A 27918-nucleotide genomic window follows, 5' to 3' on the forward strand; every position below is an offset into this window, starting at 1 on the left:
TCCGTGAATAATCTTGACTTCTCCTTTCCATCTGCAGATATACTATGAAGTTAAAAAGCTACATGGCTCCAGATGCGACTTCCGCAGACAAGAGGCTAGCCGTGCTTTGGTGAATATACGCATACATCAACCAAATAGATTAAGTTGTTTTTTATTGTTCTGGAATTGCAATTTGTGTCACATTTGAAAGATATTTAGGAAAGAAGTTTGAACTGCTAAATCATAAACTGTGTATATCTAAGTGGACCCTTTCCAAATAGGAAGTGAGCACAGTGGCACTTCCGGCTCCATCAAATTTGGCTCCAATTCACTGTATTAAAAAAAAAAACGGAGCCTCATAACTGCTGTTGTCAGGCTTGTCATTTTGGTCGTCATTTTTGGTCTTAAAATGTTTGTATTAACCTGCTTTAGATGATCCTGATGTGTTTATTTTGATATTTTTCCATAAATCAATTCCTATTCCTAACATGGAACTCAGCTCCAAATTCCCATAACTGCACCCTTTGTCCACTTCTTTAATTTGCTAAATACAGGAGTCCCAAACATTGGTGAGGTTCAAACTGCAGGGTTAGCAATTCTTTCCATAGAAATGCAGAATATTTTTTAGTTTTTTTACTTTTAGTGTCTAAAAATATTGCAGTGTTTGCTACTTAGTTTTTGCAATTATTTTAACTGTGATTTTAATATGATTGTAATGTGAGCTCTAACATATTCAACATGTCAAAATGATGATCAGTGAAAATGTTTGTGTATACTAGATTGAATAGACTATCTAAAATGACTGAAATTGGGTCTGATAAAAGAAAAGCTGTTTTGGAGGATAAGTAAAACAATGCATATTACTGTTTGATCTTCATATTTATTTCCTTTTTGTGTCTACAGCCTTAGATGCCAGTCTCTCCTGTACCTTCGGTTGTTCAAACTAAGAAAAGACAGTGCACTCAAATACTCCAAAACACTCACAGAACACTTAAAGGTAATCGCCTTTGTAAAACACAGTAGAAATGAAACAGATTTATGAAGTGTCTGCCCGAGGAATGCAGAGTTTTATCTTTTTGTAACCATTTGGTTTATTGCTCTTTTGACAGAACTCATTGAGTAACACCCAGGCACCCTCTCCTGGAATGGGGAGGTAAGTCATTCCTTGAAATACTCGTCTTTGTGCACTCATTTTACTTTTTATGAAGTATAAAGTAATTTATGTTTGTATCAGTACCTGAACTGAACTTGAATTCAATACAAAAATGCAACCTTCAATGGAACTGATCAACCATAGTGTCTACAGTAGTGGTATTGTGCGAAACTCAGCATGGCCACTAGGGGCTGCTATCATTATCTTTTAGTTTAGTTTTTGATTTTACTCATTCCACTTCTGTATTTCCTGAAATAAAATAAATCCTAATAGGTTGAACAATATCCCACTGAAAATATTATCAGTTTAGCATAACATTTTGATGGAACATTGAAACATGAACTGCAAAAAACATACAACAGTCCTTTCAAAACATGTTTGTAGAGGCGTAAACTACAGGGTTTACACTTGTAGGAGTTAAATAGGCTTATTCTGCTTGTGTCTACTATATACTTAACATCTTTGACACCTGTGGACCAAAATGTTACAAATTCATCTAAAGCAACTTTATAAAAGGAACAAGTCTGCTACTACAACGTGGTTAAAAGCCCTAAAAAGTCGATTTTGCATATAATGGGTCCGCTTGAGTTGTTTTCAGTGGAAATTAAATTATCTTTTGTTTTTGTCATTGGCTAAATGCGTAGCTAAATTGTAATTTTGATTTTATCTGTTCTCTCTCTGGCTTTATTCACTTTTAAGCACTACATCTTACTCGTACTGCACTCATACTAAGCCCCCTCTCTCCTTTCCCTCACAGTAAAGCGGGCATGCCTTCCCCCGTCTCCCCCGGCAGTACGGCCAGCGGGAACTCGTCTGTGAGCAGCAGCAGCGGCAGCTCCTCCGTTACCATTCCCCAAAGGATCCACCAGATGGCAGCGAGCTACGTTCAAGTCACATCCAACTTCCTGTATGCCACCGAGGTTTGGGACCAGGCTGAACAACTCTCCAAGGAGCAGAAAGGTTTGAAGAATTGCTTTTATTTATAAAGATGTAAGAAAAACATAAAGCAGGAGTTATATGTGTGTATGAAGTTTATGTGGATTAGTGAGGGCATGTTGACTGCACTGAAATGAATCATGGGATATGTAGTTCTCTATGTTTATAAGATGTTGCTACTATAAAACCATGCATTTACGCAAAGGAAGTTGTAATTTGATATATTGTGAGAGCTCACGATATTATTGTGAGACTTTTGACGATACAGTATTACTATATTTCTGTTACTGTTACATCCCTAGCAGTAATGCAAGATGAAGAGTTTTCCCATGCTCAAAAACTTATAATTGTATGCATGATTTATCCATAGTTATCCTAGTATAGCCACAGATGCCTTGGGGGTAGATTTACATCACTGCTGATCTAATAATTTTGCCATGTCAAAAATGAGCACACTCTCAGGAATAACCTTGTATTTTCAGTTAATTGCATAGCTTAGGGACTTTAAGGAAGAGTGGATTCCATCTGAATGAGCCCCCCTCTCTCTCTCTGTCTCTGTCTCTCTCTCTGTTCTCCTCAGAGTTCTTCTTTGAGCTGGACAAAGTGATGGGTCCTCTGATCTTCAACACCAGCAGCATGACCGAACTGGTGCGCTACACGCGACAGGGGCTGCACTGGCTACGGCTCGATGCCAAACTCATTCCCTAAAAACGGACTTTACGCCGCGTCCTCAGATCACCACCCACACGCCCACCACCCGTCAGTCCACTGCACAACCAAGCACCATATCTCACGCACTAACCGTGAGACTGTTAAGTCCAGCGTGTTCATACCCAGGCTGCATTTCAAAGTGAATTCATTACTTATTTTGTTCTGCTTAGAAATGACACAAGAGGAGTGGTTAAGATATTTAATTATCTGTAAGGTATATTTTCTGGTTTAGTGATTCGCAACCTGCTCGTCTTCAGGGAAATGTTGCAATGTTCCACAGTATAACTATACTTCTGTAAATTAAATAAATGTGTTCAATTACAGATTGAATCAGAGTCAGAAACCTTTATTAGTCCCTTCAAAGGCTATTTGTGTTTTTATTGCTGAAAATAAAAACCTCTAGTTTACTGCCATTCTCCGGAACATTCCAGTCAAAGTAAGACCATCTTCATGGAGACAAGCTAGTGGCAGATCTTTCACCAGAAATGTTACATAATGCAGATTTAACTTAAAACTGTGTCCAAATCAAATATTTTCAACAATGAAGCATATTTATTTTTATATTGGTATTCCTTGGAACCAAATATATAAATTCCGTTTTGCCAATTATTCATTGTTGTCTAAAGCCATGGTATGAACTCATATGGTCTTAACTCTATCTCACAACAGAAGCATATAATTCAGTACTGTAGACTCTTTTTCTCGAGTCTTTCCTTCTCCAAAAACATATCTCCAGCACTGTGTCATTTCGCTTCACCAGCTTTGCCAAAACTGAGCAACTTTTGGATTCTTTTTCTCACACCTTCTAGCACCACACAGGGAGACTTTGAATATATCATCAAGTACCTCAACCCATGTTCCATCTGTCTGGCATTAAGACTTTGGGAAAAAATTGGAAATTGAATTATTTATTATGACAACACTAAAACGGCGCTTTTTTGGCTTTTAACTTTTCTTTCACCAAAGTACCTCCCACGAACGCCAAAGGTGCTTTAAATGAAGGTTTCTCTTATCATTTCTGTGCCTTCTTAGAGCTACAGGAAAACCAATCATCAAACAGCTATATTATTTAATTATTTTTTTGCTCTTTTTGCATATTAAATCTCGACAGTCAATGAAAACTGGCAACAATTATGTTTTTAAGTGCAGTTTAATTTTATTGACCCAGTCTTAAAGTTTTATTATATTTGAAATTCCTTTAGCATTTTTAGAACTTAGGAATGGCTAACATGCACATAAATATTTATCAAATCTTTATTCAAATTAAAAGATCATGATTTAGTTTACAGATTATGAGCTTTTTAACCACTAAAAATATTGTATTGTTTTAGAGTTTAGTTTTTTATGGGGTGCAAGACCCAACTCGGCCTGTAGGGGCTGCTAGTCTGCTACAATTTTATTATCTCACAAATTTGAAGCTCTGGTATTTCAGTCTTTTCTTTGAACTGCTTATACATTTGCATTGTTCCTACAGCATAAGCCACTTCCTTACAGTACTATTTGATCTTTTGTTAATTTTCTCTGCAGTGTATTTTTGTAAGGCACAGCAGGAAGGAATAAAGTATTGTCATCCAATGCAGTTATTTACATTACATTTGCATAGTTTTCATTGGGGCTTAGCTGATGTGGGAAAGCAAAACTGAAAATCACCTGAAATGTCCTTATCTGAAAGAAAATGTATTATTATTTTTATTTTTTTCAAAATTATTTAAACATTGAATTTATTACATGCAAATTAGGTTAACACCCACTTTAGATTTTTCAAAATAAAACTAAATTAATGCAAATTCTGGTTACAAAAGAAACGTTGTATATCATTTAATTTTATTTTGAAAACGCAAAACTTCTCCATCCCAAGTGTCTTCTGTAAACAAATCCAGCATTACTGAGTGGCCAAGTACATATGGTAATAGCTAATAAAAACCCACGACATATAATAAACATTAAATAAAGGACTTAACTTTTTCATATACAGAAACATTCACAGCAAAGTTACCACAATAATACTACCACATTTTTTAGTCGTCCAAGTTTGAGTTTTCCTCGACTGGCTCCCGGCCTTTACTGTGGGAGGGGATACTGTTATGCCCTCTTTAACCCAAAAAGAGGTATTATTTTAATCTATGCAGGATTTTTTACAAAGATCTGTTTTGTTTCCGTGAGAAGCCTGTTTAAACTGTCCAATGCCTTTAGCTTTTGCAACTTTGTGTACTGGTTTAGTATATAGTAAATATGTATATAGTTTTATAACCAAACGGAAATGGCCAAATGGAGCCTTTTTCGACTTTAAGCTGGAGGCCACTTTCTCATTGTTTGCTCAGTCACTGTCTTCATACACTGGTACACTTTGTAATTACAGCCTACACTATCGAATAGTCAAATGTACAAATCTAGCATTAGTATTTTAACTTTTTGCGACGTACGTATTTATTTTTGCCCCTTTTGCGTCGTGATTTTTCAGAATGGCCTTTTGAAGGTGGCTCAGTGGTTCTCAAACTTGTCAAGTATACCCTCCATTGTACAGTTAAGCAAAGCACCAAAGTTTAGGCCTTAAAGAAATTTTATAGTTCATATTGAATGGTAGTGATTGCATTCTGCTGTATCAGCCAATTTGGCTGTTTTAAATATTTACTATAGCTGACTATAGTAAAATGATTAGGCCCAGACACAGAAAAAATACAATAAGTGCATGACAATAAATGTGAATATTGTGGGAAGATACAGTTTATTTTATTAGTTAAAAATGACTACATATGGAGCTCAACAGTGACTGCCCCCTTAGGTTCTGTAAGTAGATTTTCCATTCATTTTCCCCATAGACTTTTAGAAAATGTAATTATTGAGAATTCAAAGGCATCACATGTGCTAACCAGCTACATGCTAACTAATATCCATAACTTAGTTGTTTTAAGTCCAAAAAGTGCATTTAAAATGCAAGATTTGGCTAAATGCTTTAATAATGTAATAACTAGCGGTTTATAGCTTTTCAGAAACATTTTAAATAAAGTAATAAGTCTTTTGCTCATTAGTTACCACATAGCTGATTAGCCCTGAAAGAGATTTCAAATTTTTAATATTCTTCTTGAATGAGACGTTTACTTCCGGAAGCAGGGGATGAGGGGTCACTGTGGAGCTCCGTGGACACAAAGGCTTAGATGGATTTGTTGAACTTGTTGGTTTAGTCTGATATTAAACACAAAACTTGCATATTCCTACAGGATAAGAATGTGGGGTTTTTTTCTATTTCAAATAACCTAAAATATTCTTATCTTCCCACATTATTCATTGATAGCTGCCTTTATTTTCATAACCTATTTGATCCTTAAGAAGTCTCAAAGACTGAATCCCCAAGTGTATTTAGCGTACTATGAGCTGTACTTGCCCCACACTTTGAGAACCACTCGAGTCGCCATTTTAAGAAATTGTAAATGTTTTGGGGCTAATGATCACGCTGAGATTGAGATTTCTTTGTAAAGTAGTAATTAATATTAACTTGTTTGAATCCAGGGTAAGTTTTGACATTCAGTAGAAGGAGCTTAACACGTGTGCATGTTTCTATTTAAAACGATGTATAAAATGTAAATATATAACATTTTCTTTAAGGGCAATTTCTACAGGTGACCTTTTTATTAAATTGACAAACGCTGTAAATACATTTTGTGAGATACTTTATGCACATTTTCCCTTTTTTCCGGGCCTCTGTGTTTCTTCTTCCAATCGTTACAGACTCTATTGTACGTCTGCTAACTGTATATCAGTTAATTTTAGTCTCTTGTGCTTGTATGTTTTGTCTCTCTCCCTCGGTATCACGGTCACCTCAAACCAACGTCTCTAGATGCAACAAATATTTTCTTCTCTGTATTTGATATGGAGGTGTTCATGAAATGTATATTGTTAATCTCATCATGGGGATGTAATGTATTGCGTCAAGAGAAGTTGTATTTTACAGTGTCCCTTTTTGAACAATTGGTCCAAGATGTTTTTTGAAAGTATTTCTCTACACATGGAAAAAGCTGTAGCATTTGTACTCCGGGCCAGCAGCACACACTATCATGTACAATAGTAGTCTGAAATTGGATTAGTTTTACGAGATCTGAACATAGAGAGATGCTATTCTATCAAATGGATGCAATATGAGACTAAAGGTACTCGAACTTAGGTGATGTAATTTAAAGCATTCTTGTGAAGTGAGTATTATGTGACTAATGAGAGTCTGTCCTGAATATTCTTTGTATTTTGCCGTATTGAGAATAAAATATATATGGATTATATTGACTCTTTGTTTCTTTAATATACTGTGACTATTTGTGTACTTTTAAAGGTAGTTTATGTAATTAAAGTGCCCATATTACACTACATTTACATTACATTTTCTGATCTATGTTATGCTATTGTCACATTATGCTATTGTTCTTCTCTTGTAAACTGAAAACACTCTTGTGACGTCATGTGGTAATACAGGAAGTGCTTAAACTCCGCACACTTTCACCGGAATCATTTGAATGGTTCTTCTGAACTTCATGACATCACGAGGTGGAATAGAGCATTTAAAGCTTTGGAAATGTAGACAGACTAATAATAAAGGATTGCTCAAACATGTGAATGAAACAAAACGTACATACCTCGATACATAGGCCATGATACGATACAGTGCACTTTTGATTCAATACGATATATTTCAAAACAATTCGATATGGTTCAATAAAAAATAATGGCAAAATCATGACTGTGATACTAAAAGTCTTTGTTAAACTACTTTTTATGCAAAGTTAATATGAAACACAAACATTTTAATAATCAAAACAGTGAAAATGTCAAATGCATTGCATAAACAAGTTTCCTTCTTCTGAACAAGCAACAAAACTGTAGTGTTGTAACAGAATAATTGAGTAAAATATACAAACCCCCCCCCAAAAAAAACAAAAACAAAACAACAACACAATAATAATAATATATCGACACAGCAGCCCACGATATGTACAGTATCATCACATTGGTCTTAGCCATACCGGATTGTCAAAGCCTGATCCTATCAGATCTCAGAAGCTGAACAAGGCCAGGCCTGGCTGGTACTTGGATGGGAGACCGTTGGGAAAATCAAAAGTGCCACAGGGGGGCGCCTGTCACAAAAAACTGTCATTGTGTCTTTAGGCAAGGCACTTCACCCACATTGCCTAGTATGAAAGTGGTGTGTGCATGAGTGATGGTGGTGGTCGGGGGGCCCGATGGTGCCAATTGGGATGGCAGCCACACTTCCATCAGTCTGCCCCAGGGCAGCTGTGGCTACAATAGCAGCTTACCATCACCAGGTATTGAGGGAATAATGCTCTATAAAGCGTTTTTGTGACATATGTCTGTGAAAAGTGCTATATAAATAAAGATTTACTTATCTATCTGGGCGGCAGTAGCTCAGTTGGTAGAGCATTCGCCCACTGATCTGAAGGTTGGTGGTTTGAATCCAGCTCTCGACATAAAACATCTCAGGTTGAGCGGTCAGATCTACTGACCCACAGGTTGGCTGGTGTGATTCCAGCTGTGTGTGAATGGGTGAGTGGTTCCTTGTTGTAAAGTGCTTTGAGTGCCTTGAAGGTGGAAAAGCGCTATAGAAAATGTGACCATTTATTTACTTACTTACATTAAACGATACAATATATCAGTATTTCAGCATTTTTTCACACCCCAAATCAGGGATGTGTTTTGATGAGAAAACAGCATTATAACATTATAAAAGCTGACCAGAGTCACTTTTGTGTAATATAGAACCTTTAAGGATCTGGCCTAATTTTTATTTCAATGTGACATACATGAAGTTAAATTCTACTAAAGAACCACACTGTAAACAACAGTCAAAGCTTATTTGATTTGCACGCAAGTTATTATTTGACAAATAAAAAGATATGACACTACCTTTATTTTCCTAAATGAAAGTTTAAACTGTCAGCATATTGTCCCTGGGATTTTGATAAAATTCTGCGTACTGATTATGACATAAGAGGCATTCCTTTGTAGAACTTGGCTCCTAACTTCCTGTAATTTTGAACAATTTATTTCAGAGCTAAACAGGCTCTCTATAAATATGACAAAAGAGGTTTTGGTAATATCATATGAATATGATTTTAAACCAGTAAGATGCATGTCACAACTATAACCTTGAAAATTGCCTCTTACTTTTTTAAATAATATGAGCTATAGTCGTGTATTGCGCAGCTTTCCTACTCTTTGTGTGAACATGAACTTAGAAACCTTGTAGAGACATGTGTAAAAAAAAAAAACATCCAGGAACAGTGGGCGACTAGGAAAGAGCAACAAACAAATCCTGGACACTTGAACTTTTAACCGAGCAGGAAAGATCTTAGAAAAGAATTGAACCTGTGACCGCTTGAGCTTAAGAGGAAGGCTTACCCATCCTGTACGGTTCTCCACAGCCCTGGTAGCACTCTGATGGAAACAAAAAAGACTATTTTTCCATAATTTTAAAATATAATGACAGCCAACAAGTCACAACAAGTCATTTAGGCATACTATTAAATTAAAATAAATAATAATAATAATAATAATAATAATAATAATAATAATAATAATAATAATAATAATAATAATAATAATAACCAGTGTAACAAAAAGTATGCATGTTGGTTTGCATTCAGCTAATATTCTGTTATTATTATGCATTCCAGTTTCTTGCTGTTTGGTAGGAGCACTGCAAATTGCTTTTAGATTCATGTCACATAAAAGTCATTCTGTTGGACGTATAACCAATATAATTAAAAAATCAAAACAAATCAATGAGTTATGAACCTATATTACGTTATTTTCTGATCTATGTTATAATGTTTCCTCATCACAAACAGACCTGGAGTTGTGTTTTGTTTCATTTACACATTTATTACACACATCCTGCATATTTCTGCAGAGATCTTCTCCCAAATAGAGAACGCACTGTCCCACCTTGTGATGTCATATGGTAATACATGTGTTTTTAAACTCACTACACCTTCACTAGAATCATTTGGATTTCAATTTCAGGCTTGGAATTGCCCATCTCTACTGAACCAAACCAAAAAGTAATAGCTGTTAACTTAAAACTACCACTAAATGACATCAGAAGGTGGAACAAAGCATTTTGAGCTTTGGAGATGAAAACAGACTAATAATAAAGAATTACTTAAACATGTGTGAAGTGAATGAAACAAAACCATAAACGAAAAGATTGCCTAATATTCAATTTTAGCAACTCAAAATCAAGAATCATTAATATTTCTATGGACTATTTTACCTCTCTTTCTGTTGTTCTAAGGAATTCAGGGAAGTTTTCAAGGAAACCACCTAACTATGAGTATGGGAAATTAAATACCTTCCGTCTGTTCAAATGAAAAAGATGGATGATGAATACTGGCGGCATGCACACAAGCAGTTTGGTAACAAAAACAGTTCAAAATCCATTAAGTTTCCATAGAAATCCCCGTTTCCGCCATTTATCACCATAATCCAATCAGAGGTGCTAATTTTCTCCCGAGTCCGCCTCCTGCGCGCTCGGATTCGCTCCCTTTGTCTCCTATTACCTTTCACCCGCTTCTGTTGCTTTCTGGGGCTGTGAGAAGGTAAGATCCGTGTGGGTGAAAGCGAGAAGAAAGCGGCGTCTCCACGGCTTTACCAGAGCCCATCTCCGTCTACTCAACAACAAGTGAAATTTCTTTTGTTTTTTGAGACTTTTCTTTTATTTAGGTGGAAGACACAGTTGGGAAAAACGTGGGACAACGTGCTGAACGCGTGAAAAAGACGGAAAAAGCAACAGGTAGGCTAATAACGAAACGGGATAGGAGCAGGTGCATTTGGACGCATGGGCAGTTTCGATTGTCAGCTGTCATAACACGGTCAAACAATGAAGTAGGCCAGTTGTGTTTTTTATTACTCTGTGTTTACTACTAATGATAAAAAGCCAAGTGGATCAAAGTTGGTGCTAGTTTTCTCTTGTCTAAAACGGCGGTAAAACATAATCGTTCAAGTTGTTCGTGCGTAAAATCAATGCGTCGTAAACGAACTTGTCTGCGTAAAATGTATTTAACTCGTGAAAAAAGTTACAATATTGGGCAACCTAAAGCATGGTTTTAAAGTAGTGTTAGTGTTAGACAAACATATGCTTAATGGTCACAAAAAAGTGCTAAGAAAGAGAGGCTTAAAACAAAACAAAACAAATAAAAAAATACTGTTTTTTGTGTTTGGTGGTACTGTTAAACCACATTTTCTGAAGGTACTACATTAATTTTCTGTTTGGTTGCTGGCTTACTGTCTTAGAAGTAATAATTATAAAGGCTTTATTCTTAAGCAGTTACTAGTTACTGTGTCATAAGCAAGCTAGACTAATGCGTTTGGTTAATGCCTTTTCTAATGGTTGCTTTGTAAATAACATTACTTACGCTGGTTGTGTTTGCTTTCTGTAGTTTGAACTAGTTTCAGGAAAAGTGCATTAGTAGGCTAATTGGTGTACAATTAATTCATGACTACACTTTTATTAACTGCAAATGCTGTCTTGATATTTTAGATTTTCTTTACATAGTTGATTGCTGACTAGTAGTAGAGCTGTAGTTCAATAGTATCTTAGTTGACCAAAAAATGTATTAGTTCACAAATTTATTTTGATTTTAAGACACAATAATACACCACAACAAGGTATGTAGTGCGTTGTCTGAAAATGTGAAAGTTGAGTTTCATTTTTTCATATAAGTACACATTTTCAGTACTTTATTGTGTAAGTAGTTGTGTAGTTGTAGCCTCGTGAGTGTAGTTTTGGTCATATATACGTTCAGATTATAGAGATATTGAATAGTTGTGAAAACGTTTGCCACGCCCCCTTCTAGTCTACTCATCAATCAACCAGGATTTTTGTAGTCAACTAGAGTCCTACTGCCTGTTTAAATTATTTTCTTTTTACATAGAGAGAAACTTCCAGCTATACCCATATGCCATAAGTATTTTTAGGTTAACGTTTTGGGTAAACAGGTTACTGCTTGGTCAGTTAGTGGTGTTTTATGTCAATAGTTGTTTAATCTTGAGTTAGTTTACACTTTTCAGGTTAGTTGTGTCTCACATTGAAGCTTACATTGTTTATAATGTCTTTGCCTAACCCCATTCACCTTTCGCAAATTATTTTCTCGTCTAAATTATTCAGAGGAGGGCCTTTTTACCTAATGACACGGCAATGTTTTATTTAAAGCGGGAACAAAAGGCTCCAGGATGCAGTACGGTTGTTTTGGGGGTAACCAGACACTAGTGTTTTGTGCTCGGTATTGAAACTGAACCAACCAAGGGATGCATTGGCCGATCCTATGGTGGTAATAGTGGTAGAGGGGAGAGAGGAGAGGGAGGAGAGAAGGGTGGGAGGGTAGGTAGTACACTAGCCCCTCTGTGCGGGACCCGAGCTCCAGGAGGGCCAGCGCACTCACAGCCCGAGCCCAGGCAAAGGGCACTGACCCGGGCTGACACTGAAGCTGACATGGGGAGGCTGTACAATGGGGGGTTTCAATAAAAGTTAGTGCAAGGAGGGCAGAAGCATGAATGTGAATGAAACGCACGATTGTATGAGCTAATGTTAAGAAGCAGTCATGGTGATGTTATCGTTAAAGAGATAAACTTGTCATAGTATAATACGTGTATTACTAGAATCAGCTGTACTACTACACTACTATTACTACGGTTGTCAAAAGAATCTATACTACATATTTACTTTTAGCAGCTTTTGGCACTGAAATTAATTTAAATTGGACAAAGCTGGACCTTTCCTGGATGGTTTTTAGAATCGTCTAATCTATAACAGAAGTGTGAGACCACGTAATATGCAAGATACTGTTATCTTATGTATACTATTGTGAACCCTAATGCTATAGTGGTAACAAAAAACTGAGGGAACTACATAAACCGTGAGATTTTGTACTGTTTTAGAGCAGCCAGCATGAAGAAATTATTGATATTAAAGGTCCTACATTATACAAAATTGATTATTGTGAGCTTTAAGTCATTTTAGAATGCTGTTACCTCATCAAAAATATACCTGGAGTTGTGTTTTGTTTGATTCACACATTTGGGTAATCCTGCAATTTTTAGTCTGTCTACATCTGCAAAACTCAAGATGCTCTGTTTCACCTTGTGATGTCATGAAGTGGTAGTTTTCAACTTTTCTCTCTACTTTTTACATTTTGTTCAGTAGCGATTGGCAGTTCCAGGCCTGAAATCACCCAAATGATTCTAGTGAAGGTCTATGGAATTTAAAAACACAGTACAGCACTTGTGTTACCATATGAATGGACTGAGTTCTTCTCTCAAACAGAAAACAAATATGTGTTAAACATACGTGAATGAAACAAAACATAACTCCAGATATGTTTTAATGAAGAAACAACATTAGATAATAGCGTAATATGAGCCATTTTTTTCAATTTTTCCAATTTTAAACCCTCAGAATATGAAATTATTGGTAGCATTAAAGGCTTGTCAGGCATTTAAGAGAAAAAGTAATATGTCTTGATAACTAATTTGCATTCAATCTAGTTAAATATTTAAATACACTACTACAGTAATAAAAGTCACTGCAGGTCAAAAAAGTGAGTAAAATGCTGCTTGTACAACCGAAGACAGTGGAAAGAAGTAATCAGAGTGATGTTATCAGTTTTGGGACCAAAGTTGGAGACACATATCAAGAGTCATTTGATAAACTTGCGTGCATATTCTACCTGACTTGAAAGGTTGTTTGAGGACAGAGCATTCTTGCGTTGTGAAATTTACATAATTACTTTTATTCACTCTCTGCTCACTCATTAATATCCAAGAGCCTGTAAGTAACTATAAGAAATATAGATCAGGAACCTAAAATGGATTGACTTAAAGGTCCTGTATTACACAAAATTGACTCTTTTGAGCTTTAAGCCGTGTTAGAATGTTGTCACCTCATCAAAAACATACCAGGAATTGTGTTTTATTTCATTCACACATGTTTCTGAAGCTCAAAATGTTCTGCTCCACCTTGTGATGTCATGAAGCCGTAGTTTTCAAGTGAACAACTCCCTTTTACCTTTTGTTCAATAGAGACTGACTGGGGCTGAAATCATCTAAATGATTACAATGAAACTGTGGCGTAATATGGGCCCTTTAATTATTGTATACAGTACATTTTGATTAGCCAGGCTGGCGCCACCTAGTGCCTCTGCTCAATTAAATTTCTCGCCAGCAACTAGGTCAGGAATCATAATACAGTAGACCAAGGGTGTCCAAACTTTTTTCATCAAGGGCCACATATCTAAACACAGACGAAGCAGCGGGCCAATTGAGGGCCGTAGACTGATGCTCAGTACAGGGAATAACTGCAATATGTGCATGTTTAACACGTTAGAATGAGTCATCAGTCTTTATTCATGCTAAGATCCTTAAAGCGACACACAAAATATTAAATAGTATCTTTATCAAGGTAGATTTTCAAAAAACTTGCAGTAAAAAATTACTTTTTAATTGATGCAAGATAATTTGTGCCAATTCACCTGGAAGCCTGAGGGCCAAGAAAAATTTGTCTGAGGGCCGCATTTAGCTCCTGGGCCATAGTTTGGACATGCCTGCAGTAGACGGTTCGCAGAAAACCCCAGAAGTGCAAGTTCAGGCACCAGCCAATCAGTGAAGAGCCATACATTCAGAATGTTTGGTGAAATTTATCAAGGGGAAAGACGTTATTGCCCTTCTTCCTACGGGATTTGGGAAAAGCTTAATATACCAGTTAGCTTCATTAGCGACGCATTACATATGTCACGACCAAATAGCAGCGATTGGTTAAATGACAAAAAGTAACCGCCTGATGTTGAGCGAACAAATTCTAACACTGTGAGGAAACTGTCTGATGAACCAGGCTACAATTTGATGGCATTGCAAAAAAAGTTTTAGCTTATTTGATGCAGTTTACTTTAGTCAGGCATTTGTATTTGTTGTTCATGCCTTACTAATACATGAAAATATATAAAGTCTGGTTTGAAGATATGTAAACATGAGCAGCGGATTCTTTGAGTTGTCACTACACAGACATGTCTGTTTACAGCCGTCCCATTCAGGAAAACTCTGTGTTTTGAGTAGCAGTTTCGGTCTAAAGGGAGTTTAGTTACTTCAATGGTTCGCGTAGATACCTGAAGGGCCCAAACCAACTACACTTTTTGTATAAGTAAATGAGGTCAACCTGCGTACAGTCAGGTTTTGCTTTTCAGATATTTCGTTCAAATTACCTATATCTGCCTATGCAACGTTAGATTTTCCATAATTTCAGTTTCCTTTCTTACACTTCCAGAAGCTTTAATGTGTTTGCTACAGGATTAAATCTAAAATCTATACATAGAGACAACATTATATTATTACATTGCATGATATATTTTTATTTGATTGCCATCCATCTGTTTGTACGTTCTCTTCTGGTCATTGCATCACTGTAATCAGGAAACAAAACTTCCAGTCAGTAGCAATATTTGAGTATCTGGGTGTTCTACTATTATTGGCACTGACTTTTGCTTTGTGTTGATTGATGTATGAGTCAGGTATGTGTTGTTTGTGCAATACTTTCTTTCTTTCTGATACTATTTACAATGGCGTTTCAAGAAGGCACTCTTACTACTTCCCTCTTCCTTGTACGTCCGGCAAAATGAAAATAGAAGTAGAAACGAACCTCTTGACTTATTCTGGCATTTCATACACTTACACCGCTGGTTCATATGCACTGTCCTGATATAGACAGTGGTAGAACATGACGAAGTAAAATAGTAGTAGTAAGTACTGTATTTTAAGTATAAGTGTTTGATATCTGTACTTGACTTAAGTGTATTTTAAAATGTATCATTTTTACTTGAGATCAGGTATGTTGTACTTTCTAATCTACTAAATTTTTTAACTGAACTGAAAAGTAAATAATTTTCTGAGACCTGCTGAAAAAACTACATCTACTTACAGACTAAAACACCTAAGAAAAAAAATATCAATAAAATCTTTTCTGCTCAATGAAATTCAGCAATTTAAAAAAATCTCAATCACTAGGTTTGAAGCCGTATAAGATCTCAAAATATCTGCAAAATAAATGGATACTTTAATGCTTTTACTTAAGTTGATTTTTTTATTTTTCACCTGAGTACCTTCTAGTTAAGGCTAGGGGTGTAACGATATCCAAGTCTCATGACACGATATCGTCATGGTATGAATCTCACGGTACAATATTTATTGCGATATTGTGGGAAAGCTCACGATATGATGAGGAATGATTAAAGATGTAAGAATATCCAAATCTCACGGTATGATATTTATTTTCTTTTTCCTAATTCTTTTTCCTCTTAAAATGCCTTGACAAGACTTAATCCAAACTGTTTTTTCTTCCTGTAGTCTACGCTGAAAGGATCATGGTCTATGTAGTTCCCTCTGTTTTTTTTAGGTATTGCTGCACCATAACTCTTAATTTAAGCAAAGAGACTTGTAATTCAATATATTGTGATGATCCACGATATTATTGTGAGAACTTTGACGATACGATACATTTGTGATTGTGAGTAGATTGCACTAGGATTGGGTATATCAAGCTGTATAACTTGAAAACTACAAATATCTATAACTGTGTAACTTGAAAATCTCTATGCCATGAGTTTGTCAGTTTTATTTTTTTTGCAGCTCCATACTCAAAATCTACTCGCCCCTTCTCACCTCTTCTATTGGTCAGTTTCCGTGAGTGACATGCACATTTAACCAGTCGGGATGTAATGATTTGCAAGTCTCTCGATACGATATTTATTGCAATATTTTGAGGAGACTAACCAAATTGTAAATATGCTTTTCCTTTCAAAATGCCTTGACTAGCCTTTGGTACTGTTATAAAACAAATAATTAAGATTTAAAAGTGCTTAATAGCAGTTATTTGTTCATGTAGTCTGCATTGTAACAGCAAAGGATCATGGTCTGTGTAGTTCCCTCTGTTTTTTTACTGTTGCTGCACCATAAGAGTGAATTTCAGCAAAGAGACTTGAAATTCAATATACTGCGATGGCCACAATATTATTATGAGACTTAAGATATTTTGGTTATTGCTACATAACCGTGAAGTATGGATTCTTAGAAGATGAAGAATACATGGTGTCAGTATGGCTTTAGTTACCTCTTAAAGCCCTAAAAAAGTTCTAGTCAAGATGAATCATGAATCATTAACAAATTAAACTTGTGACCTAGGTCCAGCAGCCCCAGTGTATTGTGGGTCGTACCTGTCCATGTGAACGCCTCATAAAGACCTGTGTGTTTGCAGTAGGATTAAACCTGGAAGAAAAGGAGGAAACAAAAGATGGAGGAGAGTCTGAAAGGCCGCCCGTTAAATAACAGCGGGGTCACAAAGCCACGGGCCAAACATGTAAACTTACCCCCGGCTTGTAACACTATCTCCTGTCCTCCCTATTCTTAACTCTGCGTGTTTTTTTGTTTTTCTTCCTTTACGAAAACAAAAAAATACGGACTCTTAACCCACCACAGAGCTTTGAAATAGTGCAGATATTTGCCTTGCTTTCACAACAGTATACTCCCACACCCAGGCTGTATTGATGTCTAGAATGGCTGGGGTAAGTCCAGTCTCAGTGGAAAATTCCTTATTGGTTTTTTACTATGGGTTTTGGACGGGGTTTTTATCTTTAACTGCCACATGAGAGAGTGAACAGGTTTAGTCTGGTTAATGTTAATTCAAGACCACATTGCGCAATTAATAACCAGCATGTCTGTGTAATCTCTCATTCGTCCTGGCGTGGTCTAAGATAGAAAAGGTTGCTAGTCTCAGGGTTTCCCATTAATAAAGGAGACTATGGTGCTCCCCCGAGTGTCATTTTTCCCCCATAATCTGAATCAAACTGGGCAATAAACTGATATTGAAAATAACTATTTTTGCTTGTTGTTGTAGCTTAAAAGTCTCCAACCTTTTTCCTCTGGTGAGCTACCTTTACAAAACAAAAATGCCAGAGAGCTACTCATTTTACCGGCTGCAAGAAATTGAGATGATATATATAGATATAAGAAAGAGGGAAAGCCTTGGGGTACAGTTAGATGCCTATAAAACATAAAAACATAAACCGTTGTCTATTTATTAGTGCACAAAGTTGGGCTTCAAAATGATACATGTACAATAGTAAAAGCCATGTAATTAACCACATTTTTGTTATTCATCACACTGATAAAATTCTGAAATACCTTGGTGAGTTACTTGGAAGGGGGTGGAGAGCAACTCATACCTCCCGAGCTACAGGTTGGAAGACCCCTAGTGTAGAGGGTCCACCACCTGCTTCTTACCTTCATGGAGGTGCTGTTACTTGGTCTGAAATGTTTCACAGTGTGGCCTTAAACTTATCCATCTTTCATTCATTCAGTTATTGGTGTTTTTATTTCTCAAAGAACATGCATACCTGCAGTGAGCGATCCATCCTTTGCACAAATCTTTTTAGATCTTGTTTCCATGGAGATAGTTAAATTTAATACCATACTGTGAAACATTTCAAGCAAAGCAATTACATCGTCATGAAGACAAAACTGCAGGCGAACCCTCCACCAGAAAAATTACATTGTGCACTTTTAAACATATAGATAAACATATACATAAAGATAAAAGTAACATTATCTAATCTTTAGTCAGTCCTTTATTGATTAATAGAGGCAATAAGTGGCATAGTTATTTTTTTTTTTTCCCAGACAAGGATTGCCTGTCCCACCTTGTTTCCAGAGCAAGCACTGTAGTTTGAAAAATTCTAGCTTCTCAGACTAGAACCTTCAGATTGAAATGACTTCCAGGTGGCAAAACATCTCAATAAAAAAAAATAAAAAAATGTCCAGGTGAAACTATCCCTGTCAATCAACAGCTTGGTTACTCCAGGGCACAATAACACAATGCATGTATGGGAGTTTGGGTTTAACTAGTAGCCACTAAGTGTTGCACAATAAGGTTAGTTAGGCAGTGAACTTAAAGTGATAGTGTTGACAAATGACCACCTGTTATATTTTTTCTGTCATAACCTGGTTTGATAATAGTTACAATGTTTAATTTAGCACAGTTACCATAAAGATAAAACAAAAAACTTAATATGTGAATGGGATAGAATTAGATTGAGGATTGAGAATTATTTTGTGTTATTAGAAAACAAAATGTCCATTAAACAGTGCAGTTGCAGTTAGAGCAGGTGTTGCCAGCTAGAAAGGAGGAGGCAGGTGTGATGAATATGAAACCATTTGCACTTCCAGTTCTGTGTTTACTGTTTGCCCTCGTGTTCCTTTGTACCTGCGTAACGGCAGTTTTGATTGTTTTCACAGAATCCAAGTAGTTTCTCTCAATATTCCAGGAAGTGGCTCAAAATAAGAAATGAGTCAGATGCAGGGGAGCGGTAAGGTTGATCACTTATCGTATTAGGTGAGGTCGATTGCTTATCTTACTATACTAAGACAATGAGAAAGAAAAAAAAAAGTTTGTTTCGTCTTATTTCCTCCTTGGGACAAACTTGAGCCTATAGCAGGAAACGGTCTAGATCAGAGTGTTACTCATTTTTACATTACAAAGTCCAGTGTTAGAACAGGACTCAACCCCAAATGTAGATCTTTTATGAACAAACCATAAGTCAATAGATGTTTTGTAAATGCTATTGACAAAAAAGGCAAATTGGAGTCATAACTAGGCTTGTCATGCTACTTTATCCAACTGACTCACAAACAATAATACAGGATAATTTTAAACAATTTTAAAACGGATAGTGTCATTAAAAAGCATAAGAAAGAAAGAATGAACCAATAATTATCCATAGAAGTCACTGATTACCCCAAATCTCCCCATTTTTGCAAAGAAATTGTACCCATGATAAATACTGAGCCCCAAAATATATCCAGATTTCATATATTGAACATTAAGTCCATATAGTAATTATCCTGACTGGCCTAGTTGAATCATAAACGTAAAAATCGAGAATACTATTGCACCCTAAGAAATCCAAATGATTTAAAGGTATAATACATAACTTTTCTAGGCGAGGGTCTACACCTTTTTGTCTCTACTAGGGGTGTAACGATGTCCAAGTCTCACGATACGATATTGTCACGGTATGAACCTCACGGTACGATATTTATTGCGAACTTGTAGTAAAGCTCACGATATGGTGGGGAGGCTCATGATTAGGGATGTAACGATATCCAAATCTCTCAGTACGATATTTTCATGATATGCATCTCACGGTACGATGTATTTATTTATTATATTTTGTGGAGGACTAATATGCAAGTTTTTTCCTCTTAAAATGCCTTGACAAGACTTAACCCAAAGAACTAAGACTTAAAAGTGCTTAGAACTGTTATTTCTTCTTGTAGTCTATACTGAAATGGAGCAAAGGATCATGGTCTATGTAGTTCCCTCTGTTGTTTTTTTTTTAGCTGTTGCTGCAAGTAATTCTTAATTTAAACAAAGAGACTTGTAATTCAATATATTGTGATGGTCCACGATACTATTGTGAGAACTTTGACGATACGATATCACGATATTTCAGTTATTGTTTCATCCCTAGTCTCTACGCAGATGTTATTAGCCTGTAATGTTCCACAATATGTCGTTGGACTAAGGACTTACCTACACTACCGGTCAAAAGTTTTAGAACACCACACTTTTTCCAATTTTTTACTGTTTACTGTTGACCAAAACATATTCTAAACTTGAAAATACATGAAAGTGTTCTTCCCAAGTCTGTTGCAGAAGTTCCCATAAATGTGTGGCACTTGTAGGTTGCTTCACTCTTCTGTCCAGTTCATCCCAAACCAGCTCGATGGGGTTTAAGTCTGGACACTGTGCTGGACACTCCATGTTTTAAAGCTTTACCATCTTGTTCCTTTTTCCTGTAGTTTTGGCAGAGCTTGGACTTGTGTTTTGTATCTTTTATCTTTTTTTTATCTTTTTTAACCTCTGTCTGTTCAGTTTTTACCTTTGTACCATTTCAAGCTCTTCACTGGACTTGCACGACTTGAACTGCGATAAATAACTGGAAAAATCGGAGTGTTCTAAAACTTTTGACCAGTAGTGTAGCTCCTTGAAATCAAGCAGGTAACATAATCAGGCCAAGAAACAGAACAAATCGGGATTTTTACTTATTTACGTATTTTAAAATAATAGTTTTTCTCTGATGTAAGACATTAGTGATTGATGTTGTTGGTATAGCAACCGCTTGGATTTCTCACATATTAGGCAGCATTACCTCATAGCGACTTTGCTTTGTCATGGTCAGTATAGACTTGATTAAGTCATTGGAATTGACATGGGTTGTAATTTATCAGCTTTGGACGTCATGATGTAATGTTATTTGGTGTAACATTAGCATTCATAGATTTGTAGATAGCTCCCTTGTCATTTAACTCTTGTCTATCTCATGACTTCACTATGGTAACGTAACCCGAAAGCTATTTGATAAAGAGTTCAAAGTCAATGCCAATAAGTTATATTTGGAATAATGGGGAAGTGCAAGTGTGCCTCGAGACTCAACACTGAAGTTAAAGTTTTCCAATTGGGTTTAATCAGTAACAGGGAATGGCTTGACTAGTGGATGTTCTTAGCAACTGTGGAACGTACAGTTAAAGTCAATGACTGTTACTGTACAGAGTGTGAGCTGCAGTAAATGTGTATGATAATATTATGTAACCCTGGGCAAATGTTGGAGCTGATATCGCCGTTCTCTGGACAAAGATTATTGCAGTTTATGGTCACTAAAAATGTACTGGCGTCATGGGTATATCAGTTTGATCTAAAAATGCTGACAAAATGCACCAAATTATTATATTATATCTGTCTTACCTAATTACTGTAGACATAAAGTTAACTGCTTGGTTCTCCATATAAAACCAATTATACTAGCAATATCCCAGTTAAGTAAATGGCCCATATTAGGCTATTTTATGATCTATGTCATAATGTTGTTTTCTCATCTCAAATGGACCTGGAGTTTTGTTTTGTTTCATTCACACCTGTTTAACACACAAACCTTGCATATTTAGAGTTCGCTCAAACAGGAAACACTCTGTTCCACCTTGTAATGTCATGTGGTACTACAGGAGGTGCTTCAGTGTGTTTTTAAACTCCACACATCTTCATTAGAATCATTTAAATAATGTCAGCCCTGGAATTGCCAATCTCTACTGACCAAAATCCATCCATCCATTTTTTTCCTGTTTTTCTGGAGCCGGGTCGTCGAGGTAGCAGTCTAAGCAGGGACTCCCAGACTTCCTTCACCCCTCATCCTCTGGGGTGGGACTCTAGGGTGTTCCCTGGCCAGCCGAGAGACATAGTCCCTCCAGCCTGTCCCGGGTCTTCTCTAGGCCCTCCTCCCAGTGGGACATGCCCGGAACATCTTCCAAGGGAGGTGTTCCAGGCATGTCCCCCCGGAGGAGCTGGAGAAAGTGTCCGGGGTGAGGGAAGTCTGGGAGTCCCTGCTTAGACTGCTGTGCCCGGCCGGACCCTGCGGGAGGAGGTCTGGTTCCAGGGTGAGGCCCTGGTGATGCCAGTCCGGGCGATGTAACTCACTTCTCATCATACTACTGACCATAATTTAAAAGGTTTTGGAGTTTTGAAGATGTAGACAAACTAACATTCAAACAAGTGTAAACGAAACAAAACACAACTCCAGGTATGTTTTTAAAGCGGCATCAATGTTTTCACCTGACTTAAAGCTCATAAGAGTCAATTTTATGTAATATAGGACCTTTAAGGATTTAAGATAATGTAGCATCACAATCTGCACCTTGAATCTTGCTCCCTGTTCTTTTCCTCTTTAAATAGACATTCCTGACATTGAGGAGGTCCTTCATACAAAGATGCCTCCGAGTTAATTTTAGATGCTCGTATCTGTACGTATGCATCTGTAATAACTTCAGTATTGCTGTCAAATCCTCCTTAGTCTCTTCTGCATTCCTTCGTCTCCCTTACCACCATGCACATATATCCTTCCATCTTGAACTACCCCCCTCTCCTCTTACAGCCTTACTCTGACTGAGCCCTGTGGCATCTCTTATTGGGACAAGGGGCACGGTGCAGTTTTAGCTTCCCCATAGTTTTAAACCAGCGACAGCCGTCTCAGATCCTCCTCCTTTTGTCTCGCGCAGAATGGCACTCTTTAGGTTCAGTCTGATGGATGTGCAGCCGGATAAATAAATGGCCTTCGGAGGTGATCACTGGCTGGGCTGGGGCGTCCCGAGGCAACTGGGAGCATGTGCGTGTCTGCCCTTTCTGGTTTATCTGACAGGACCACACCTACGCCATTGTGAGCCACTATAGGCCCCTCATTGTGATGGAGCAGTGTCAGATGTCAGAGGGGTGCGATGAGTGTGGCAGACAGGGAGTCAGGCTGACACTTGGGGTGACAAACTGCTCTTTTAGTGATATGATATGCTTTAGTTTTAGTTTTAAATAGGGGGTGTGTATTTATGAATGGATTAATGGGGATGGGGCAAGATCTCGTGCCACAAGATCTCGAGAGACTAAATTGCCACAAGTTTGTGCACACATTTGCCATGGATAAAAAAAAAAAGGATTAACTTTTCTGAGTCACTCTACTAGAGAAGCTGCTACAATGACAGCAAAAGTATGAAATTAAATAAAACAAAAACGGTGTGCCAAAAATAGTGAACAGAATGGCATTATTTATTTATTTAAAATGATATCAAAATCTCATCTTTTCTTGATCTCGTGGACTGAATCTTGTGATGTGTCTTGTCTTGTAGAAGTTTTGTCTCATCCCATGCTCATAAATTAACCAATATTATGAAATTTCAAGTTGCAGTTTTTCATGCATTTGCTGTCTCCAGCTATTGTGCATGATATAAAGCAACCAAATCTAAATTGCAGTTTCATTAGATGCAATTATCAAATAGTTATATATAGTGATGTAACGCTATCTAAATCACGATATTATCACGATATGCACAGTATTATATTTATTGCGATATCTTTGAGAGGCTTATATAATTGTAGATAGGACACTTTTTTGCTTTTAAAATACCATGACAAGATTTTGATGTGAATTATTTTTGTTACAATCCCAAAAATTCCAGTAAAAAACATATTTCTTCATGTTGTCTGCACTGAAATGAATCATGGGATATGTAGTTAATGCTCCTAAAATGTGAAAATGTGAAATGCATATAGATTTATTTATTTTTTTTTCCAAAAGTGTGCAGTCCTAATACATTTGTATAAACCACTCTTTACATTACATTGTATTTTATGCTAATTAAAGTAAATTATCAGTTCACATGAGTAAATTAAATGTACCCATGGACTTCTAGCCATGTTATAATGCTGTTCCCATCTCAAAAACATACCTGGAGTTGTGTTTTGTTTTATTCACACATGTTTGAGTAATGCTTTCTTATTTGTCCTTCTACATCTCCAAAGCTGAAAATGCTCTGTTTCACCTTGTGATGTCATGAAGGGGTAGTTTTCAAGTTAACGTCTACCATTTACCTTTAGTTCAGTAGAGATCGGCAATTCCAGGGCTGAAATCATCCAAATGATTCTAGTGAAGGTGTGTGGAGTTTAAAAACGCAGTGGAGCACTTCCTGTATTACCACATGAATGTTTTCTGTTTGAGAGAAGAGCTCAGTCTAAATATACAGTGTTTGTGTGTTAAACAAGTGAATGAAACAAAACACAACTCCAGGTCTGTTTGTGATGAGGAAACAACATTATAACATACAGAAGATGAAAGTAGCATATAAGAAGTAGAAAATAGCATAATATTTGAGATTTAATGATTTTTCCAGCCTTTTTCCTAATGTCCACACCTGTTGTTGTATTTGCATAGTAGGGTATGTAGTAGAGGTAGTAGGTGAACGTGGGCGTGCGCTGTGCCCGCAGTCTGCCACGGGACGCTCAGGTTTCATAGCCCCTGATGAAAAGGTGTGAGCGGAAACGTGATCTGCCCCTGCATGCACCCCTGTGATATTATACACTTCAAATAAAAAGACGCATAATTTACAGCTGTCTCAAACAAGAGCACAGTACTTTGGGTTGTAAAGCAAGTATAGTTTGAGTTTTACTGGGAAAAGAAAATGTGTTTAACAGGTGCGCAGACAGTGATGGATGTGTTTTGTTACCCAGAAGGGACATTCAGATTACAATTTAACACTTGTCATACTTGATATCTGCTCAAAAATCTCGTATCTCGTATCTCGTTCCAATACTAGTTTCAATTAGTATTTGATTTTAGATACTTTTGACAACCTTAATCTGTTTACTGGTTTGTTCATAGTTAAAGGCCCTCTACTTTACCTGATTTCTTCCCTTATACTGTATTTGAACAAAATTGTCTTGCAGATGTTTTGTATAAGCAGCTCTTGAGGTCAAAATACAGTGTGTCTACAGCAGGCTGTCTAACCAGCAATTGTAGCATTTTATTTTTCAATAGGCAGGAAGTACTTATTAGCATGTTAGTTGTTGTAAGCTTTACCGTGATGGTAAACTTCGCTCTCATCTTTGAAAGCATTTAGAAACTCATCTGAGTGAATAACAAGTTCTTTTTTCAGCTTTTAAAAGGCCTATATTCTTTCCTACTTTCTGATCTGTGATAACATTGTTTCATCTTGCAACCTTGCTCGTTTAGGCTGTGTTTGACTTTCAAACAGAAAACACCCTGTTCCACCTTGTGATGTCATGTAGTAATGCTGGAAACTTAGTTTATTTTTTACTTATTTTTTGCAACTTCATACACCTTCACTAGAATCATTTAGATGATTTCTGCCCTGAAAAAAGGTAAAAGGTAGCTATTAACTCCAAAACTAACGCTTCATTACATCACAAGGTGAGACAGAGCGTTTTTGAGTTCTTTTGAGACAATTCTAAGCACTTTTAAGTCTTAGTTCTTTGGATTAAATATTGTCAAGGCATTTTAAGTGGAAAAAGTAGAATATTAACAGTTTTGTTAGCCTCCATGAGATATATATCATGAAAATATCGTAATAAGAGCTTTGGATATTGTTACATCCCTATTCATGAGCCTCTCCACTGTATCGTGAGCTTTCCCACGATATCGCAATAAATATCGTATGGTGAGATTCATACCGTGGCAATATCATATTGTGAGACTTGGATATCGTTACACCCTTAGTAAATATGGTAAATATGTTATGTTTTGTAATTATGAATCTGACACTTTATGTTGAGTATTAGTCAAAAAAGTAGATGATGGATTTATGACTTATTTTTTCTCATCTTGGCTACAAAGTCCAGAGTGTTTAATCTTGTGCTGGCAACTTAACTCCTTGTTCCCTTCTTCCTTTACTCCTTTCCGTGCACCTCGCCCTCTCTAGCACCAGGAGGTAGGTGGCAGGAAACTAAACAGTCATTAAAAGGACCCCATTGTAACCGGTGCCCAAACTTCTTCACTGTACCAGACATGGGAACACTTTAAAGATTAGAAATCGCTTGACTCTCGGGTATAATGATCTGAACTATTGGGTTACTGTATAACTTTCAAAAGGAGGGCAATTAAAAGTTAACATCAATTGCGTTTTGTCTCGACTTTGTGGCGGTGCCTCGGTGGAGGTGTAAAGATAATGCTGGGCTAGAGACATCACAATAGCCTGAGCTGAAGTGTTATTATTAGCACCTTTATAACAGGTTTTAAACATGATTTCAATGGGGGGCACAAGCTAAAACTCTATTACAACAGCCCACTGGATAAAATAATATGATTCTTTTGAATTATTCTGTCAGTTTTATAATATGAAAACTTGTTAATGGGGAAAGCGCTTAAAGTGGATTACACTTTGAGAGTTTAATCTGCCTCTGGAGTGAGTGTGTGATTTGGTACTGATTTGCTCTGGATTAATGAAGTGGAAAAAGGCAAGATATTTTCTGTTGAGTGTTATGAAATACTTTATATTTCTCAATACTTTATACTTGGGTAAAATGGCTATTTGTCTTCAGGCGAGTTCATTCATTTCATTTGAATGATTTGAATGAAATTAGAATTTCAGCACACCGGTTACATTAGTCATGAAAAATATTTTTGTAATCCAGCAGAAATGTGCCAAATGTGTCTTAAAATATTATTAGTTTAAATGTAGGACTGTCTAGCCTAGGAATATACAGGGATCAATACTTTGGCTTTAAATATCCGCTGATATCAACCAGTGCAGAGATTGAAAGTAAAAGCATAATGATTATAAATGATTCCAGTGTGTTTTGTAACTTTTCATTTAAGGATGTAACGATATCCAAATCCCTTGGTACGATATTATCACAATATGCATGTCACAGTATGATATTTATTGCAATATTTTGATGAGGCTAATATAATTGTAGATGGAACATTTTTTTTCCTTTTAAAATACCTTGACAAGATTTTGGCATTATGACGGAACCAAGAATTCAAGTAAAAAACATATATATTCATATTGTCTGCACTGAAATGAATCATGGGATATGTAGTTTCCAATTTTCATAAGCTGTTGCTACTATAAAACCAAGTATTTAAGCAAAGGAACTTGTAATTCACTACACTGTGACAGTCCACGATATTATTGTGAGACTTTTGACAATACGATATCACAGTATTTCAGTTATTGTGACATCGCTATGTTCATTATTTTAAGTAGTGGTACAACAGCTTTGAAAAAATATGACATGGCATTTTGGGCAAAAAATGTTCAATATCGGCAACAATATCTGATACCAGTAGCCTATTGTATCGGTGCATCCCTAAAAATGACCCACAAACATGAAACAGAAATGTACCATTTTTTGAAAGATTACAACATATTAAATTACGTCTGTCCCATTTTTTTAATCAGCTCTTTGTACAAGAGTATTTTGCATGATCAACTACTTACCCCATAACAGCATTCACAATGTTTTCAACAATTTGATGTACTGCCAACCTTTTAAATACTTGCTTAATTACATAATATAATAAATGTTAGGGATGTAACAATAACCGAAATATCGTGATATTGTATCGTCAGAGTTCTCACAGTAATGTTGCGGACCATCACAATATATCAAATTACAAGTCTCTTTGCTTAAATTAAGAGTTATGGTGCAACAATAGCTAAAAAAAAGACAGAGGGAACTAAATAGACCATGATCCTTTGCT

General features: G+C 36.5%; 2 protein-coding genes across 5 annotated transcripts in view; both read left to right on the forward strand.

The window, feature by feature from the left end:
* aff4 (AF4/FMR2 family, member 4) overlaps positions 1-7048 on the forward strand; it is a 183868-nt gene extending 176820 nt beyond the window's left edge. For all 4 annotated transcript variants that reach the window (XM_055148375.1, XM_055148377.1, XM_055148376.1 and 1 more), the window contains 5 exons: positions 38-109; positions 883-976; positions 1089-1132; positions 1890-2092; positions 2649-7048. In XM_055148375.1, the coding sequence (XP_055004350.1) occupies positions 38-109; positions 883-976; positions 1089-1132; positions 1890-2092; positions 2649-2776 (541 nt within the window). In that variant the 3' untranslated portion in view covers positions 2777-7048. The remainder of the gene's footprint in view (positions 1-37; positions 110-882; positions 977-1088; positions 1133-1889; positions 2093-2648) is intronic.
* A 3330-nt stretch (positions 7049-10378) lies between these two features.
* Positions 10379-27918, forward strand: part of shroom1 (shroom family member 1) — a 61016-nt gene continuing 43476 nt past the window's right edge. The window contains 1 exon segment of the mRNA XM_055148827.1: positions 10379-10574. The gene's annotated coding sequence lies outside the window, so the exon portion shown is untranslated.

The sequence above is a fragment of the Boleophthalmus pectinirostris genome, unplaced genomic scaffold, assembly GCF_026225935.1.
Source record: "Boleophthalmus pectinirostris isolate CB_2022bp ecotype Guang Dong unplaced genomic scaffold, ASM2622593v1 HiC_scaffold_12, whole genome shotgun sequence".
NCBI lineage: Eukaryota > Metazoa > Chordata > Actinopteri > Gobiiformes > Gobiidae > Boleophthalmus > Boleophthalmus pectinirostris.